Raw genomic sequence first — 17,685 nt, 5'->3', positions numbered from 1 at the left:
AGGTGGGTTTGGGCTTTCCAGGTGTCTTCTTTCCCCCAATGCCATACCTCAGTGAACCAGTTGCAGTTTATCAATTAACCATGCAATGGTGATCAGTAAACCATTTTCAGTGTGGTTTAATAATCTATTGTTCTTCACCAGAAACTCTGAGAATTGTAGGCAAGGGAATGGGGGTCTTCTAACAACTCTCAGCCCCCTTAATAAACTACAGCTCCCAGGATTCTTTGGGGGAAGCCATGGCTGTTTAAAGTGCTAGCGTCGTGCTTTAAATGTATGGCATGAATGTGGCTGAGCTGGCATCCGGGTGTGTTGCAGGTTCTAGTTCCTGTGTTTACTTCTCTGTCATGCTGTCTGTTGTTGATGGTAGTAAGCTGTTTCAGGCTGAGTTGTGAGCTTCTCTTTGTCAGATCAAAATAAATACAGTTGTGTCACAGGGCTTCTTTGCAGAGTTGGAGCCTGTTCACAAGTCCCAAGGCACCCAGAGAAACCCATGAGGCATGCACCAAATTATTTCATCTCCTGTGGGCCAGATTGTATCTTAAGGCCCTCCTTAAAGCCAGAAATCAGAACAGCTTCTACCAGGAGTGTCCAGTTAGAAGTGAGCAAAGGGTTCTAACTAGAAACCACTAGCAAGAAGACATGTTGACTTCAAGGAGAGGAGGTAAGCAAGAAATGGTGACGCCTCTTCCTTGGTGCAAGAAGAAAAGGCAGGCAATGATGGAAGAATGAGAAGTACAGCTGCTGCAGCCTGAAGAATTGGGGGGGGGGATGAGCCCTCCATCCCATTTGTGTGGGATGGAGGGCTCATAAACCTGTCTGGTAGAGTCAAAAGGTGTGACAGTAGTGAAGTAAACAACTTAAACAAATTAAAATTACTCCTGTGACTTTCTGTAGTTTGCCAGATCTTACTGGAACACCCATGAAAAACATCTTGTTCCTATGGTAACTCCAGCAAATGCAGCTGAGTGGATGAACTACAGGGAGCCAGAAGGGACATTTTCATAAATTCCAGTAGGTGCTGAAAGCCCAGAAGCTTAAAAAGAAAACCCTTAAAAGGAGTCACACATTTAAATAAAAAATACAACAAAACCATACAATTTCTATTCAGAAATCTGTTTATTTAGCAGGATGCACCTCAACCACGAGAGGCATGAGGATCAAACATAGCAGGAAGAATAATCTGACATTCTTCAGTCCCATGGAAATGTCATGCGCAGACCCTGCATGTTCTCACGATAAACACGGTCAAAGTGTTCATTCTGTGCCACAGTCAGGTGGTTCTTCCAGTCCCCACAGATACCTGGAACAACACAAGAGGCTGTGAAACCACTTGGTAACCACAAAAAAGATCCACTAAAATTACTTCAACTAAAATCAGGACCCCATTTCATCTTGCTCAGGACTTGCCCTTCCACTGGATGAAGCAAGGCAGCTGCCTCAGGTGGCTTTTTTTAGGAATAGCAGGACCTGCTCCCTGGCTGTTCTTCCCAGGCCCTCCCTCAACTGGTACCCCAGGAGTAGTCATGCTTCCATGTTGATGGCTTAGACTTACTTAGCTGCATTTTCCTAAAGCTTCACAAGTAAGAATGGGCAAATCTGTCAATTTTGGTTACTCTCCTTTTCTCCTTTCCTCCCCAAATCTTAAATTCAGTTGCCCACATTATAACATCCGTTTGTAATTTTTTAAAAAAAATCCTTCAAAAATCCACCAGCATTTTAATGCAAATTTATCCTAATTACACATTTTTCATGCAAGAAACAGGTTGTTGTTGCTTTTGTTGCAAATATGTATGTTATTGTCAGTATATGCATTTATATGCCTACATTATGCTAGCAGTGACATTTTGTACCGATTACTTGTCTGGAATACAGCATTGAAAAATCTGGAGTAGTGTGAATTTCGAAGAATGGTTGTGTTTCAGTACAAGAAAGTGTCAGTTAAGTAGGTTCACTTAAGGTGAACGGAATCAAATTCCCCCACACTCCAATACCTCTTTTTTTCTCTCCCCCCACCTCCCCCCCCTCTTTCACACTCACATGCACACACAAAGGTTCTTCATAGCTTGCATAAGCCATGGCCTTGGTCTGTCATGTAAATTGTTACCTTTCCTCATGAGCTTTGCTTTTGTGTGATCAAAATAGGTATCTGAAAATTGAGTATTATTGGACATCTTGTTGTCCTTCATCTTGTGGAAGGAGGCATTTTCCACCACAGAGTCGATTTGCTGACTATTCAGCTCTTTACCAATAAAATGACAAATCCTCTTCACACTTCTTCGGAGGTCCTGCCGAAGGAAAAAGCAAATGAGTGAATTCTCACATTGACACTGCCATAGGGAGATCTATTCCGCCTGGCCTTTGGTTTGGACTCAGTCTGACCGTTATTGTCAGGGAACTGCCATCAGTGTCCGAGGGAGAGAGCAAGCTCCAAAGGGATCCCGGAGAGCGTCCCAGGAGTGGAAGAGGCAGCCCGTCTTCTGGGGAAGAGAATCAACGTAGCTCCAGTGGAGAAGGGGGGGCAGATGGGGGAATCGGCGAGGCGGTCCCATGACTCCTTGCTGGGGGCCAGCAGGGAGAGGAAGGGTCCTCCGCTGCCTACACCCTCCTTGCGCAGAAGGCTTCCGAGCAAGGAGAGTAGGAGGAGACTTGGCGTCAAAGAGCTTCTTTGCTGGAAGAAGTTTAAGAAACGCCCACTGACGGATTCTGCCAGCGATTGAGACAGTCATGGGCGAGTGGCTGCCCGGACAGGAAAGGTTCACTCAGGCAACCCAGCCAGAGGTTGAGACAAGCTTATGCACGAGCAACCCCTAGAACCATTACAGCAATGCATCAGTCCCTGACGTTGCTTGTGCGCAGTCCCGGAGAGGCAGCAAGATGAGCCAAACAGAGCCGGCCGGAGGGACAGAGCAAGAAGCCCTGGTGCGAGGTCTGGTCAAGAGGAACCGAGACCTGGAGGCGCATGTAGCTACCCTGACGGCACGGCTGGAGGAGAGACGGGCTCAGGATGCACAGGTCAGAGCCACCCCGATAGGGAGGAAGGTTCAGGGGCTGGTACACAAGTTTGGTGGAAAGCCCCAAGACTACAATGCCTTCCGAACTGAAATTCAGTACACTTTGGAAGTGCAGAAAAATGACTTTGCTGATAACGGGGAGAGGGTGGCTTACATTGTTGGACATCTGCAGGATGGGGCGCGCGAATGGATCAGGCCCCTAATGGCGATGCAGAATGATGCATTGAAAGATCTTAAGAAATTCTACCAGGGAATGGATGCCATGTTCTCCAGCGAGATTGAGCAAAGCGTGACACGGAGGGAGCTTATGGGGTGCAAGCAGGGGAGCCTGTCCGTCAGAAACTACTGGTCGCGTTTCGCGATGTTAGTCCACAAACTTGGCTGGGATCTGGGCTCTGAACCGATGCAAATGTTGTTTGAGGCGGGTTTGTCCCCCGAAGTGAAAAACGAGTTGTCCCGAGCGCCCCACCCACAGTCAATGGATGAACTCACAAATACTGTGCTTGCGATCGGTGTACGCCAGGAAGCGCGGGCTCAAGAGAAGCGGGAGATAAGGGCGGAACGTTTCCATGACAACCGCATTCCGGAGATGCCAAGGGAGCCTTCCCAGGCGGCGGAGCCGATGGAAATTGATGGAGCGCGCGCGTGAAGTTTCAAACCCTGGTGAAGGCCAGAAAAGGGAGGGGAAGGAGTGGAAAACTACCAAGAGGTGTTTCCTCTGTCAGCAACCGGGACATTTTGCCAAGGTCTGCCCTCAGCGAAAGGCCTGGCAAGGCATGATGGGGGCTGCAGACCACGACGAGAAGGGGGAGGAGGGGCAGGTGCAGGGAAACGACAACGCCTGGCTGCCAACCAGCAGGGGCAGCAGCCAGGCCAGCCACCAATAGAAGTGCCCCAGCCTGACCCCCCCCAAGGCAGCTATAGCCATAGAGGTGGTGCTAGAACTCCCAAACGGGCACCCCGTCAAAGTGAAGGGGCTGCTAGATTCTGGCAGCTCGTGTAATTTCTTCAGCAGAGACTTTGCTCTGGAACACCAACTCCACCTGTTACCACTAGACTTTCCCTTGCAGGTGACCACCATCGATGGCAGGGAACTCCTGGGGGGGGGAAGTGACGCACCAGACACCGCCAATGAGAATGAGGGTTTCCAGGCACACGGAAACCATTGCCTTTCACGTGGCCACGCTGGCAGGACCCCCAATAATACTGGGAATGAGCTGGCTGGCAATGCATGACCCAGTGGTGTCATGGCATCAGCGGTCGGTCACCTTTGGGTCAGCTTACTGCTTATAGCACTGTCTGGAAGGGAAGGAACCCAGAATGGCTGTGGCCAGGGTGGCTGGGTTGGCCCTGGAGCAAAAAGGGGAGGTGCCACCACAATATGCTGATCTGAAGGAGGTCTTCAGCGAAAGGGAGGCAGATAAGCTGCCCCCCACAGGCCCTTTGACTGCCAAATCAACCTGCTTCCAGGGGCTCAGTTACCAGTGGGTAATCTGTATGCCATGTCCGACCGGGAGATGCAGGAGCTACGGCAGTTTATTGACAAGAACCTGAAGAGAGGTTTCATAAGGGAATCCAAGGCGGTGGGGGGCAGTCCAGTGTTCTTTGTGGACAAAAAGGAGACTAACCAGCCCAGATTAGTTGTGGATTACAGGGCCCTAAACCTGGTGTCAGAACCCGTGACGTTCCCAATGCCCAGGATTGATGATATTTTGACACATGTGAGGCAGGGGAAGATTTTTACCAAGCTGGACCTCAGGGGAGCCTACAATCTGATTAGGATAAGGGAGGGGGACGAATGGAAAACAACTATGTTCACCCCCCTGGGGGCTTTTGAGTACTTAGTCATGCCATTTGGATTACAATCGGGCTCTGCCTGCTTTCAAGCATTCATGCGTCATGTGTTGGGGCCCCTGCTGTACAAGAATTGCGTAGCCTTTTTGGACGACGTCTTAATCTATTCAGACGATGAAAAGCAGCACGTCAGAGATGTCAGGGAGGTGCTACAGAGATTGAAGAAGCATCAGTTGTGGGTCAAGCTGGAAAAATGCCAATTCCATGCCAAGGAGGTCGAGTTCCTGGGCTACAGGCTGTCAGACAAAGGGATGGCCATGGATCCGGGCAAGGTAAAGGCAGTGCTGGAATGGAAAGCCCCCAAAAACAGAAAGGATGTGCAAAGGTTCCTAGGCTTCAGCAACTTCTACAGGAAGTTCATAAAGAACTTCGCTCACTTGACAGCGCCCATAACGGATTGTCTTAGTAACAAAAAGAAGTTCGCGTGGACAGAGGATGCGCAGCAATCCTTTGAAAAACTGAAGAGGGCGTTCGCCTCGGAAAAGCAGCTCTTGCACGTGGATCAGGAGAAGCCCATGAGACTGGAAATGGACACGTCTGACCGCGCCATTGGAGCGGTCCTTTTGCAACCCGGGGCCAAGCAGAACGGGAGGTCGTGTGCCTTTTTCTCCAGGAAGCTGAGCAAGTCAGAGCAAAACTACACCGTGTATGACCGAGAACTGCTTGCGATCTATGCGGCATTTCGGCGATGGAGACATCTGTTGATAGGGGCGCGGCACAAGATCCAGGTCCGAACTGACCACAAGAACTTGGAATACTGGCGGACCGCGCGAGTGCTCAACCAGAGACAGATCAGGTGGTCCCAGGAGTTTGCCAAGTTTTCCTTCGAGATCCGATACGTGCCGGGAGAGGAGAACGTAAGGGCAGACGCTCTCTCCCGGAAACCGGAGTACATGGAAGGAGAAGGGCCACCAGAGACCAGGCACGTGTTCCCCGAGGACCGGTGGGTGGGTGGGGGGGCGTTGGTTGGCAAACGAGAACTGGCAGGGCTCACCAGAGACGATGAGTTTGCTCAGACAAAGATCAGGGAGCTCAGGGATGGAAAGGAAGTCCATGGAGGGTTTGAGGAAAAGGAAGGTCTACTGTACTATAAGGGTGCGCTGTATGTACCGGGGGAGACTTTGAGGGGAAAGGTACTTAAGCAACTCCATGACAACCCAACAGCTGGGCACTTTGGACAGCACAAGACCATGCTACTGGTCACCAGGCAGTTCTGGTGGCCAAAGGTGAGGGAAGACGTACGAGAATATGTACGAGGGTGCGACCGATGCCAGAGGGCTAAGGGGGAAAGGGCCGCCCCGGCGGGGCTACTGGAACCCTTACCCACACCGGGAAGGCCCTGGGAGGTGGTGTCCATTGATTTTATGACAGATCTGCCCAAGTCTAGGGGAAAGACAGCGGTCATGGTCGTAGTTGATCTACTGACTAAAATGTGCCATTTCGTAGCTTGCTCACATGCAGCAACGGCAGAGGAGACCGCCAGGCTGTTTGTGGATCACATTTTCAGACTGCATGGGGCTCCTTTAAGGGTAATCTCGGATCGCGGGAAACCATTTACTTCCCGGTTCTGGCGGAAACTCATGAGCTTGCTACAGGTTGAGGTGAGCTTCTTGACGGCGAGGCACCCGGAAACCAACGGACAAGCCGAAAGAGCGAACGGCATACTCCAGCAATACCTACGCTGCTATGTCAGCGAGAGACAGAATGATTGGGTAGAGAAATTAGCTTTGGCTGAATTTGTGTACAATAACTCTGAACACGTGTCCACGGGAATGAGCCCTTTCATGGCCAATTACGGGTGTCACCCCAGGGCATTCCCGGGGTGGGGGGAGGAAGGATGGAGTGTACCTGCGGCTGAGCAATTTGTGGAGGAAATGGAGGCCTTACACCAGCAACTAAGGCTGAACTTGGAGCGGGCCAAGGAAGTGTACAAGAGGCAGGCGGACAGGCACCGTCGAGAGGGGGAGGCCATACGGGTGGGAGACCGGGTGTGGTTGTCATCCAAAGGGTTACCCCTAAAGGGAGGGTGCAAGAAGTTGCAGCCGAGGCGGCTGGGGCCTTTTGAGGTAATACAGCAGGTGAACCCAGTGGCATTCAAACTCAAGTTGCCTGACAGCATGAAGATACATCCGGTGTTCCATAGGTCCCTACTTTCACCTTAAGGGAGGGGCGGGAATTCCCGGGACGGGAGGGAGGGGTTACCACCCACCCGCAGGTAGAGGAGAGGGAACACTGTAACGAAGCCACAGAAATACTCGATACAAGGTGGCGAGGTCGCCAGGTAGCGTACTTGGTAGCCTGGGAGGGGGAACCTAGGTCGGAAAACACGTGGGTCCCTGCTGAATCAATCACTGACGGGTATCTGGTGGAAGAATTCCACAGTTTGTTCCCGGATAAGCCCAAACCATTAGCGAGATTCTGGGAGGAGGAATTTGGACCCACGGACGACGAAGGGGATTTTGTGGGTTTTCCTGCCTCCGAAGAGGAGGGAGAGGAGGTGTCCAAGGGAGAAGAATCAGACTGGGAGGGTCAACCAGCGGGAAGAGATCCAAGCGGATGGGAGGCTGGTTTTGAATCCTCAGAAGATGATGCCAGCTCTTTCAGGGGATTCCCCGCATCGTCGGCCGAGGAGAGGGAGGAGGTTGTGCCGGAAAATCGCGCCCAGGGTGGGAGGAGTCCTGGGGAGGAGGTGGATGTCAGGGAACTGCCATCAGTGTCCGAGGTAGAGAGCAAGCTCCAAAGGGATCCCAGAGAGCGTCCCAGGAGTGGAAGAGGCAGCCCGTCTTCTGGGGAAGAGAATCAACGTAGCTCCAGTGGAGAAGGGGGGCAGATGGGGGAATCAGCGAGGCGGCCCCATGACTCCTTGCCGGGGGCCAGCGGGGAGAGGAAGGGTCCTCCGCTGCCTATGCCCTCCTTGCGCAGAAGGCTTCTGTGCAGGGAGAGTAGGAGGAGACTTGGCGTCAAAGAGCTTCTTTGCTGGAAGAAGTTTAAGAAACGCCCACTGACGGATTCTGCCAGCGATTGAGTGGCGAGTGGCTGCCCGGACAGGAAAGGTTCACTCAGGCAACCCAGCCAGAGGTTGGGACAAGCTTACGCACGAGCAACCCCTAGAACCATTACAGTTATGTTTCCCTCCCCTTATGGTTTTGATGAGGCTGCATTTTAAATTGCATTTTAACCTGTATTTTAAATTGCTCCCCCCCCCCCATTATGTTTTTACTCTGATTTTACTGTTGTTAGCCAGGCTCTGGCCGGGGAGGGTGGGGTATAAATAAAATTTATTATTATTATTATTATTATTATTATTAGGAAGAAAAGGGCAATTGTGTCCGTTTGCGGGGAGCACTTGGCAAAAATGATGCAAACATTTGTCAACGGGTACCTCAAAGTCAGCACAAGAGTCAGTACTGAATTAGAAGACATTGAATTAAATACAGAATAGCATATTGTAGGGGGAAAAGTGATCTCTCTGGATACTTGTCAGTTTTATCACTGCTCCACAGTTAAAATCCTGGTCTTTTTGTCAAAGAGGGGAGAGCCTTTGGGACCTGACTGCCCATTCTTACCACTTTAAATCTTTGTTTTATTAATGAAATTAAATTTAAAATTCCTTTACTTCTGCACTTTTAACTAACCTGTCCCTCCCTGACGTGAAACGAGATAGGATGGCAACTTTATACTGAACTGTGAAATCAAGGTAACAAGAATGGCTGCAACCCTAACCCCACACTTGTACTTCTCTAACTCAGAGTCACCTTACCAATTGTACAAGACTTTTTTAAGAACAACAACAAAAATGACAAAATGATATGTCACATGACACAAAGTTGGAGACATAACCTGGGGGCATAAATATACCTGCTGTAGTTCTTCGTAGGTGATGAAGAAGAAGTTGGGTCTGTCCTTCATCTCCATCCAGTTTTTCACATGCTCAAACCAGGAACCAAAAGACCCTTGAAGAGCAAAGTGGAATGTAAAGAGTTTTGAAGGGGAAAGGAAAGACATAGAGGATGCACCAGTCAGGAACCTAGAAAAGACCTTTATTCTTCACCTGATCAACAAGAACAGTAGCAGGGAACTTCCAACGCCACCCAGATACAACAAGTCCCAATACCAGTTAGTGGCTGAGCTGTTTGATGATTCTGTTTACACTGGCAAGATATGTAATATCATCTACAACACTGGAGTTGGGGATTCACAGTATCCTCTCCCTACATTTTGCAGCCATTCCAATTCCCCTTTTAATGACATTCGTTACTTTTTTAAAGAAAATGAGATGAGTACTGCGAGACCTTTTCCCATCCTAACCCATTCCCACTTATCTCGCTGGGAATTGTACTTCTCTGATACAATGAAAGGAAATGAGAGGAAAGAGCAGGGAAGAGCCTTGATAACATAGTGAACAGTGAGGTAGAACAAATGAGAGAGGCTGATTTCCCTCTTTCCCTACCACTCCCACTCAGGAACTCCTCCATGTACTCTTCCAAAGTTCCAGGGTCCTCCACTGCTTTTAAGCCCTTGTTGAAATGATAGGATGAGATCATCACATCTTTGGGATTACGCATGGTATAGATAACCTGGAAGAGAGGGAGGGGACATATTTAGGGAAGGCAACAGAAGCAGCCCTAACTAGAGACAGACTGAGGCAGCTTAGGTGGGTCTCATGAAAATGAAGCAAAGTCTTTGTAGTTTAATTTACTGTTATTGTTTGTTTATATTAATTAAATTTGTATGCCACCCTATACTCACAGGACAGGTGCTTGTAAGATTTGGTGCTTGATGCTTTTGGTTTTCTGATAAACCTCTTGCAGCATATCATCTTACTCCAGCATGGATTTGGGCAGGAGTTTTCTCACCACCTTTTTGGGTTAGATACTTGCCTTTCCTTACCTCTAAGCAACCTGTCCAAAATTTATGTGAATCCTACAGGATTAATAATTTCACAATAACCCCCCCCCACACCTTTTCACCAGACACACTCAGTTGGAGACTAACTACCTTTCCCCAAAATTTTGAAAAATGTGGATGACTTCTTAAACAAGATTTTTCCAGGAACGGTGGGAGTTACTTAGGTGGAGGTTAAATGTAAAGTGAGAGGCAAAGTGGAATATTCACCACAACCACAACATCTGGGGTGGGGATATATAAGCCTTCTCTAACTAGCTGTGATCATGACAGAAGTTGCCCACGGTGATTTGGTCGTAGGTGAAGTGTTTGAAAGACTGAACATGTCATGTTGCTTAACAGATTGCCCAGGAGCCAAAAGCAGGGTTGACGTGTCAATTTCTACTCTCTTACCTTGGCCTTGGAGTGCAGGAAGGACTTGGGGAAAATGTGGAAAGGCAGGTGAGATGTCAGGAGCCTGGGTGTAGGAGATTTCAAGGCAACCTGTAGGCCTGGAACACTCTCAATCCAAGGTGACCGTTCCCACACTAGTAAACTCTGAACCCAGGAGGGGTCCCCATCACGCCAGATTAAGCCCAGGATCTCCTGCATCCAATGGCTACCTAGAAGAAAGTCAGGTAGTCTTCCCAACCACTCTTGATTCTGCAATGAACACATTTATTTTATCTTGTTCCCTCTCCCCTTTCATGTCATTTTGGACTCACAGCTGTCCATGGAGGTACAGGTCAATTCTGTGTCCAGGGCAGCTGTTTACCAGCTCCATCTGGTATGCAGGCTGAGACCCTATCTGCCTGTGGACTGTCTCACCAGAGTGGTGCATGCTCTGGTTATCTCTCGCTTGCACTGCTGCAATGCGCTCTATGTGGGGCTACCTTTGAAGGTGACCCAGAAACTACAACTAATCCAGAATGCTGCAGCTAGACTGGTGACTGGGAGCGGCCGCTGAGACCATATAACACCAGTCTTAAAAGACCTACATTCGCTCCCAGTAAGTTCCCGAGCACAATTCAAAGTGTTGGTGCTGACCTTTAAAGCCCTAAATGGTCTCGATCCAGTATTCCTGAAGGAGAGTCTCCAACCCATCGTTCTACCCGGACAATGAGTTCCAGCGCTGAGGGCCTTCTGGTGGTTCTCTCACTGCGAGAAGCCAAGTTACAGGGAACCAGGCAGAGGGCCTTCTTGGTAGTGGCATCCGCCCTGCGGAACGTCCTCCCACCAGATGTCAACGAGAACAACTACCAGACTTTTAGAAGACATCTGAAGGCAGCCCTGTTTAGGGAAGTTTTTAATCTTTGATGGATTACTGTATTTTAGTATTTTGTTGGAAGCCGCCCAGAGTGGCTGGGGAAGCCCAGCCAGGGGCATAAATAATAGATGATGATGATGATGATGATGATGATGATTAGGTTCAATAGCACGTGTCTGCCTCAAAATCAATGCAAAATCAATTAAGAGGGTCATAAAAATTGGAATGAATTTCTGTGACCAGCAAGTTACTCAGCACCCTCCTACACAAGCAGGAATCCAAAAATTCATGACATGGTGAATCAAATTGAACCATTTTGATGACGGTGTAGCAGGTAAGGATGTCAGCAGTGTGACTAATCTATAACAGACATATCACTTAGCTTTCTATATAAAGAAACAATATTCAGAGATGAATATCCTGAAATACAATTGCTTTTGACATGAGCAAATCATTCGAGAAAACAGAAGTAATAAAAATGCTTGTTGCAGCTACAGCCCTGCAATTCCCTTCCCACCAAGCCCACCATGCAGCTGAGCCCCTCGTGCCACACCACACCACAGCAGCATTGGTTTGCCCTCTGACCAAGCCACTTCCTGTCACATTAACTGTGCTAGGTTGGAAGCCAAGCAAATGATCAACTCACTCCTGTAGGAGAAAGACCCCTGGAACTACAGCTGATAAGCTTTATTCCAGTGATCCAGCTATTCCAGTACTGAGGACCCTGACAGGCAACAGATATTCCACAAGAGGCTAAGATTGAGAGCCTAAGATTGAGCCTAAGATTCCTTAACTGACCTTCCATTTGAGGGCAAATGCCGCCTGATTCTGCATTTTGTGATAAGAACTTGGTCTGCTTAGTCAGGAATCCAGACAGCTTTGTACCTCAGTGGGTGGGACAGGGGGCAGAGGGATGTGGGGAGAGAAAATGGGAGATAAAGGGATTGATTAAAGTTGGCTGTGAAAAAAGAAGTCCAGGGCGAATAGGGGACAGTGCAAACTAAACTGTAGTCCATTACCAGATTACTGGTCAGTTTTGGTTGGGTTATCTGATGGTTTCTGAAATTATCGCAAAAATTTGGGATGAGTTGGGACTCCTCCCCCTCCCCCCAGCATCATTCTCTTAAGCAAGAGTGTATATTCCTGATTATTTTATAGATCAGCTACAGTAGAAATACAACATATATCGTGCAGGCTATCTGCTTAGGAGTCTGGTGTTTTAAATCACAAGTTTAAGATGCATTTGTGCATGGTGTTGCTGCTGGAATGGAATGATACAAACAGCCTGTAGTCATAACAGGGCCATGATCATTGGTTTTAAATGAAACTATTTTATTTCTAAATTATCAAAAAAAAAAGTGTGCCTTAACATACAAAGCCTGTAGGAGATGTAAAGCATAAAAAGGGATGCAGGGAGAGATTAACTATTTTATTGTTTAACATTTCTAAAATACGACATCATCATCTTTGAAACACCATTTACTTCAGCATTTAAAATTACCTAAGTGCACCACTAACCTGACTTGGGGTAAGTGACACTCACTATATCATCATCCAACATTTGGAATTCATTTTCAACATAGCGGAGTGTTTCCTCTGAGTAGTAGTCCGCTACAGGCAAACTCATTCCCTTGTATGTGAACCAAGGCATGGTTGACACTGAAAAACTGTAAAGATAATACTATTTTTATTATTTATTGAATTTGTAAACCCCCCTTCATCCAAAGATCACAGTGCGGTTCCCAACACAAAAATAAAATCTGAGAATACAAAATGCGCAATAAAGCAGAAACAAAAACAAAGCAATAACCCTCTCCCACAAACACATCATTATTATTCATTAAGATATATCTATCAAGATGTATGAGAGAGTGAGTTTTGATGCCATATCCTTAGGGACCTCCAAATAGTCACTGTTTTGGGGCCGAACTGTGGACATAGTTGTGTCATCAACCACAATGATTCAGATCTCTGGGACACATGGAAACAAACCCTAACAAATTCAGTCATTTGTAGACCTAATAGTGGGTTTTCAAATCCCATGAAATCAACAGGGTAAATTCCTCACACTATTTGCTTGCATAATTTGCTCAAATCATTTACTTCCGTTCAAAAATAAGCCATGATCACATCACTAGGATTGGGACTTCTGTGCATAAACAGAGCAAAACTCGATTCAGACAATAAGGAGTGGGGTGTAGTAAAAGAGCCACAACTGCCCAAAGCAGAACACACTTCCCTCCACACGCACAAGTAAATGCCTGTGGAATTAACTCCTGCACTGTGCTCATGGGATCAAGAATTTAAATGCCTATTTCCCCAAAACCCCAAATGCAGCAAAAATCTGCATTAACTTATGGTCCTGTTACATTCCAAGAGCCTGAGAATTTGCATCAGGACCCCCAGAGAATAAGTGTAAAAAATGAGGGCTTTTATGAACTAAAGAGGTATACATTTGGCTCTATGGGACTTGGAGGTTCTGAGTAACCATAAACCTTTGAAACAACCCCCCTCCTTTTATAGCCCCCAACCCAACTTAGAATTCAGCCTGTACCATACTTACAACCACTGGCTGCTTCTGATCTTTCCTTCTTCTGGTGTCTTCCTTTCCCTTGCTCTGCCAGCAGTATGCCATGCGAGATGAACTTGCTGCTCAGGGTACTGTTTGATACACAGTTTCTGATTCACAACTTTTCATTCTGCTCTGTGAAACTTTCCCAGATAATCTTTCGTCTAAGCAAAGCAAACATAAGGGGGGGAACCTAGGCCTTTGGCCGATTGAACATTATATGGCCTTTTAAATGTGTTTGTGGGAGGGGAGGTATTGGTTTGTTTCTGCTTTGTGATGTGTTCTGCGTTCTCTTTTTGTATTTCTGTGCTGTGAAACACACACCCACACACCGGTGATATACAGATGAAGGGCAATATATAAATGGAATGAAGAATAAAATATAAAGTTGTTACTGGACCAGTGTTGAAGTGTAACTGAGGTGTTAGAAGTGTAACTGTGTTTGACTGTTTTGGATTATGTGTGTTTAACGTCTTTGTTAACTTGTGTTATTTTCCAACTGGGAAGCTATTATTCTGTTGCTTGTTTGTACATGGTGGGGGGTAGACAGGTGTCTTGTTCTTGAAGAGAGGTAGTGTTGTAAAGTTGGGGGGTTCCAGGCCAGCTTCTTGGTAATGGCCCTAAATACAGGTTGTTAGTTTAATAAAAGTTTTCTGCAGGAGGGCAGATGGGAAGACAAAAGCCAGAGTGCGTGAGAGCTAGCTGGGCCAGAAGCAGGCAGGAGCCAGAGAGTGAGAGCCATGCTTGATTTCTGCTTGAATCAAAGGCTGCGTGTGATGGCCTGGGAATCTGATTCAGAGGCTGAACCGGAGGAATCCCAGCCTGCACAGGAGTCCCCGCCTCCAGGGCCGGCTAAGCCGGGGCAGGGCCTTGAATCTGAAGCGCCTGCACCTGTGCCAGTTCCTCAGGAGCAGACACCAGATGAATCCACTCTGGCTCCGGAGGTGGTTGAGGACCCATTGCCTACAGGTACGCCTCTCCCAGCCCTGTCACATAATTTTCCACAGCACCCCTCCTTGCTTTGCCATAAACCACCACCTCTCCACTTCCACTTGATAAGCAGTCTGGAATACTTTTGCACATGGAATTTCCTACTTGCTTGTTAGATTGGAGGCTGATCTGGCTACAGCACAGTCAGCCTTCTCTTGCAGTTGGCCAGTTCCCACTTGGTGCTCATGATAAAAGAATGTTCCGCAGGTTGTTTGGATATGTTGTAATAAGTTACATGAGCAGATAACAAAAGTCCCTGAATTCTGTGCTCATGCAAGAGGCAGGAGCCTAGATAACACATTTTACAGAAGGGAGTTATTTTCCTGCTGGGCTTAAGGCCTGACCTCATCACTGCTGCTTTGGCACTGTAGCATAGGAGTCAACTCCTAGGGGCCGATGTCACTTCGGGCCCTCAGTAAAATATTTGAGGGGGCCTAAGCCCCCAAAGTTCATAGTCATTACCAATTAAATGGTGCATTTGTGCCGCATCCTGTGATCAATTATGTGGGGAGAGGCTTACCTGCTCCCCCCCCCCCAATATTTTATTCAAGCTGGCATTCTTGCACTAAAGTGATATTTTTCTCCCACCGTGAGAAGCCCTTCACCGGGACAAAAGAAAAACATTAGGTGGTTGATTGCTAGGAAGCAAGCCCTACTCAGGGTGATTCAGATTGCTGTGTAAATATCTGTAGGGCTGCATTGTAAAGTGACAGACCTATGTACATTTACTATTGAACTCTGTGGATTTTGCTTCTGAATAAACACACAAGGTAAGAATGAAAGCCTTGGCCTTCAGGGCTGATTGCGGCCCTCCACACCTCTCTTATCTGGCCCTTGGGATTCCTCTGGCCATTCCCCCTTTCCCTAGGCTGCATCTTTCACCATCCCTGAGTTTCCTCTGTGTGTTTCTGCCTGGCTGTGAGGTGCTCTTTCACTCTGATAATGCCTCTTGCTTCCCTGGATGGAGAGGTGAATAAAAAAATTACAGGGCAATCCTGTACAGTACAGGGCAACATGCAGAGTTTCTCAATAGAGCTGAGTGGGATGTGCTGGAACAGCAACACAGGTTGGGTGCCCTTAGGGAGGAGGAAGACCATCCGTTGTAAGAGATGAGCCCCTGGAGAAATACGATGCACAGAAGTAGGGCAGTCGGGAGCCATGCTGTGTCGCTGGAGCTGCAAAATTGATTGCATGCTCTCACCCCAGACACCACTTCTGGGCCTGAGGAGCTAGGGCAGCAGTTGCTGACCTCAGAACACACCAAAGTGGCTGTGAAAGATACATCACTCTCCAGAAGTGGAAGAGACAGGAAGAGATGGACTTGAAGGAGTGATTTTCTGTTATGTACTGAGTTGAATAGGATCCAAACTGTAGCAGTCTGATTGGTCCTAGAACAATAGGATCCAAAAGGCAGCAGTCTGATTGGTCCTAGAACAATAGGATTCAGAATGCAGCAGTCTGATTGGTCCTAGAACAATGCAGCAGTATGATTGGTTGGCAGGAACCACCCAATCCTGCTCCAGATAGAAGTGAATCCACAACCTGATTGGCTTACAGTAGAATTCCAGAATTAGCCAATCATGTGCAGCCCATTGTGTAAATAATGTATATAAAGCAGATACTGTGAGGGGACATTTATTCATTCCTCCTCACCACTATGAGCTGAATAAAGAGCATGAAATCACTTTGCGACTCTGAGTATATTTCACTGGCGACGAAGGTGGGATCCCGCTGAGCTGACTGCCACACACAGCACCGCAGCACCGCCAACTGCCGCACCGCTGCCTCGCACCGTGTATCCAGGCTTCAGCTCCGGGGCACAAGGAACTCAGAATGGCAGCCAACAGCAGCTTCTCGCCATTCAACCCAGCATCTGGAGACTGGGAAGCGTACGCCTCCCGTTTCACCTTCCTCCTAGAAGCCAAAGGGGTCACCGACGAAGAAGACGCCAAGAAGAGGGCGATATTCTTCAGCGTCTGCGGAGAGGAGACGTTTGAAATCGCCCGGGCTCTCCTTGCGCCTGAAGACGTCGCTACTGTTCCATACAAAACAATAATGGAACAGCTGAAGGGGCACTTTTCGCCGCAGCCCTCAGTGGTGGCTCGTCGAAATGCCTTCTACGCAAAGCGGCAAGCCCCTGGGGAAACCATAACTGGGTTTGTGACCTCTCTCCGCCAAGCCGCCCGGTTCTGCAACTTCTCAGAGCTGGAGAACATGCTTCGTGACCGCCTCGTCGGTGGCCTGAAGGATGAGAAGCTGCAACGGCGCCTCTACGCTAAGAAGGACCTAACGTTCCAGGTCGCTCTGGAGGAGGCCCTGGCAACAGAAGCTGCCGAGAGGTCGACCCAAGAGGCACGGCCGAGCCTGCCATCCCAACCGAGGGTCCACCATGAAGACCTCACCGACGACTCAGGATCCGACAGGGAGGAGGTGCACCGAGTACAGCAGCGCACTCAAGCAGCGCACAGACCACAGCTGCCTCGACGAGAAGGAGGGAACTGCGCAAGCTGCGGGGAGAGTCACGAGAGGAGGACCTGCCGTTTCCGCAACGCAGAGTGCAGGCAGTGCAGAAAATCGGGACACATCGCCCGGGTGTGTCGGGCTCGGCCCACCCGACACCAGGCATCAGATGACCAATCCAAGAGCCCCAGGTCCCGGGGCCCAACGCACCAAGGCAACTCGACGGAGCTCACGGACTTCCAGGTATACCAGTTGCCCCACCCCAACGTAGAGAAAATTTATGTAGAGGTACAGATAGAGGGGGCCCCATGCCGCATGGAGCTTGACACGGGTTCAACTCTATCCATAATCTCGGCAAGGACCTTAAGGAAACTGTGTCCCACTGGGGGTCCCAAACTCAGGCCGGCCCCATTCACCCTCCGGGACTTCCAGAAACGTAAGGTCCCCACAATGGGGGTGGGGACCTTCAGGGTGCAATACCGAGGGCGGACGCGGCAACTGGACTTGCTTGTGGTCAAGGGCCCCTACATTAGCTTACTGGGATTGGCATGGTTTGGACCACTGGGGCTAGCTGTCACCGGGGTGAACCACACTAGCTTACAAGTGGACGTGGACGCCATATGCAAGGAATTTCCAGGGGTTTTCGATGG

General features: G+C 48.6%; 1 protein-coding gene across 3 annotated transcripts in view; it reads right to left on the bottom strand.

Moving 5' to 3' along the window:
* Positions 1–1,097: 1,097 nt before the first annotated feature.
* LOC308484349 (sulfotransferase 2B1-like) overlaps positions 1,098–17,685 on the bottom strand; it is a 55,656-nt gene continuing 39,068 nt past the window's right edge. Inside the window, exons 1-7 of one of the 3 annotated variants that reach the window (XM_081019226.1) lie at positions 13,580–13,742; positions 12,535–12,683; positions 10,164–10,372; positions 9,316–9,442; positions 8,724–8,818; positions 2,105–2,285; positions 1,098–1,300 (exon numbers count right to left, since the gene is read on the bottom strand). In XM_081019226.1, the coding sequence (XP_080875352.1) occupies positions 1,191–1,300; positions 2,105–2,285; positions 8,724–8,818; positions 9,316–9,442; positions 10,164–10,372; positions 12,535–12,667 (855 nt within the window). In that variant the 5' untranslated portion in view covers positions 12,668–12,683; positions 13,580–13,742 and the 3' untranslated portion in view covers positions 1,098–1,190. Of the gene's footprint in view, positions 1,301–2,104; positions 2,286–8,723; positions 8,819–9,315; positions 9,443–10,163; positions 10,413–11,814; positions 12,439–12,534; positions 12,684–13,579; positions 13,743–17,685 lie in introns of those variants that run through there. The other 2 variants (XM_081019228.1, XM_081019227.1) reach the window with 2 other exon arrangements.

This window comes from Podarcis pityusensis (assembly GCF_964106645.2).
Source record: "Podarcis pityusensis genome assembly, chromosome: 8".
In the NCBI taxonomy this organism is placed as follows: domain Eukaryota; kingdom Metazoa; phylum Chordata; class Lepidosauria; order Squamata; family Lacertidae; genus Podarcis; species Podarcis pityusensis.
This window is presented reverse-complemented; position numbering and strand designations above follow the sequence as displayed.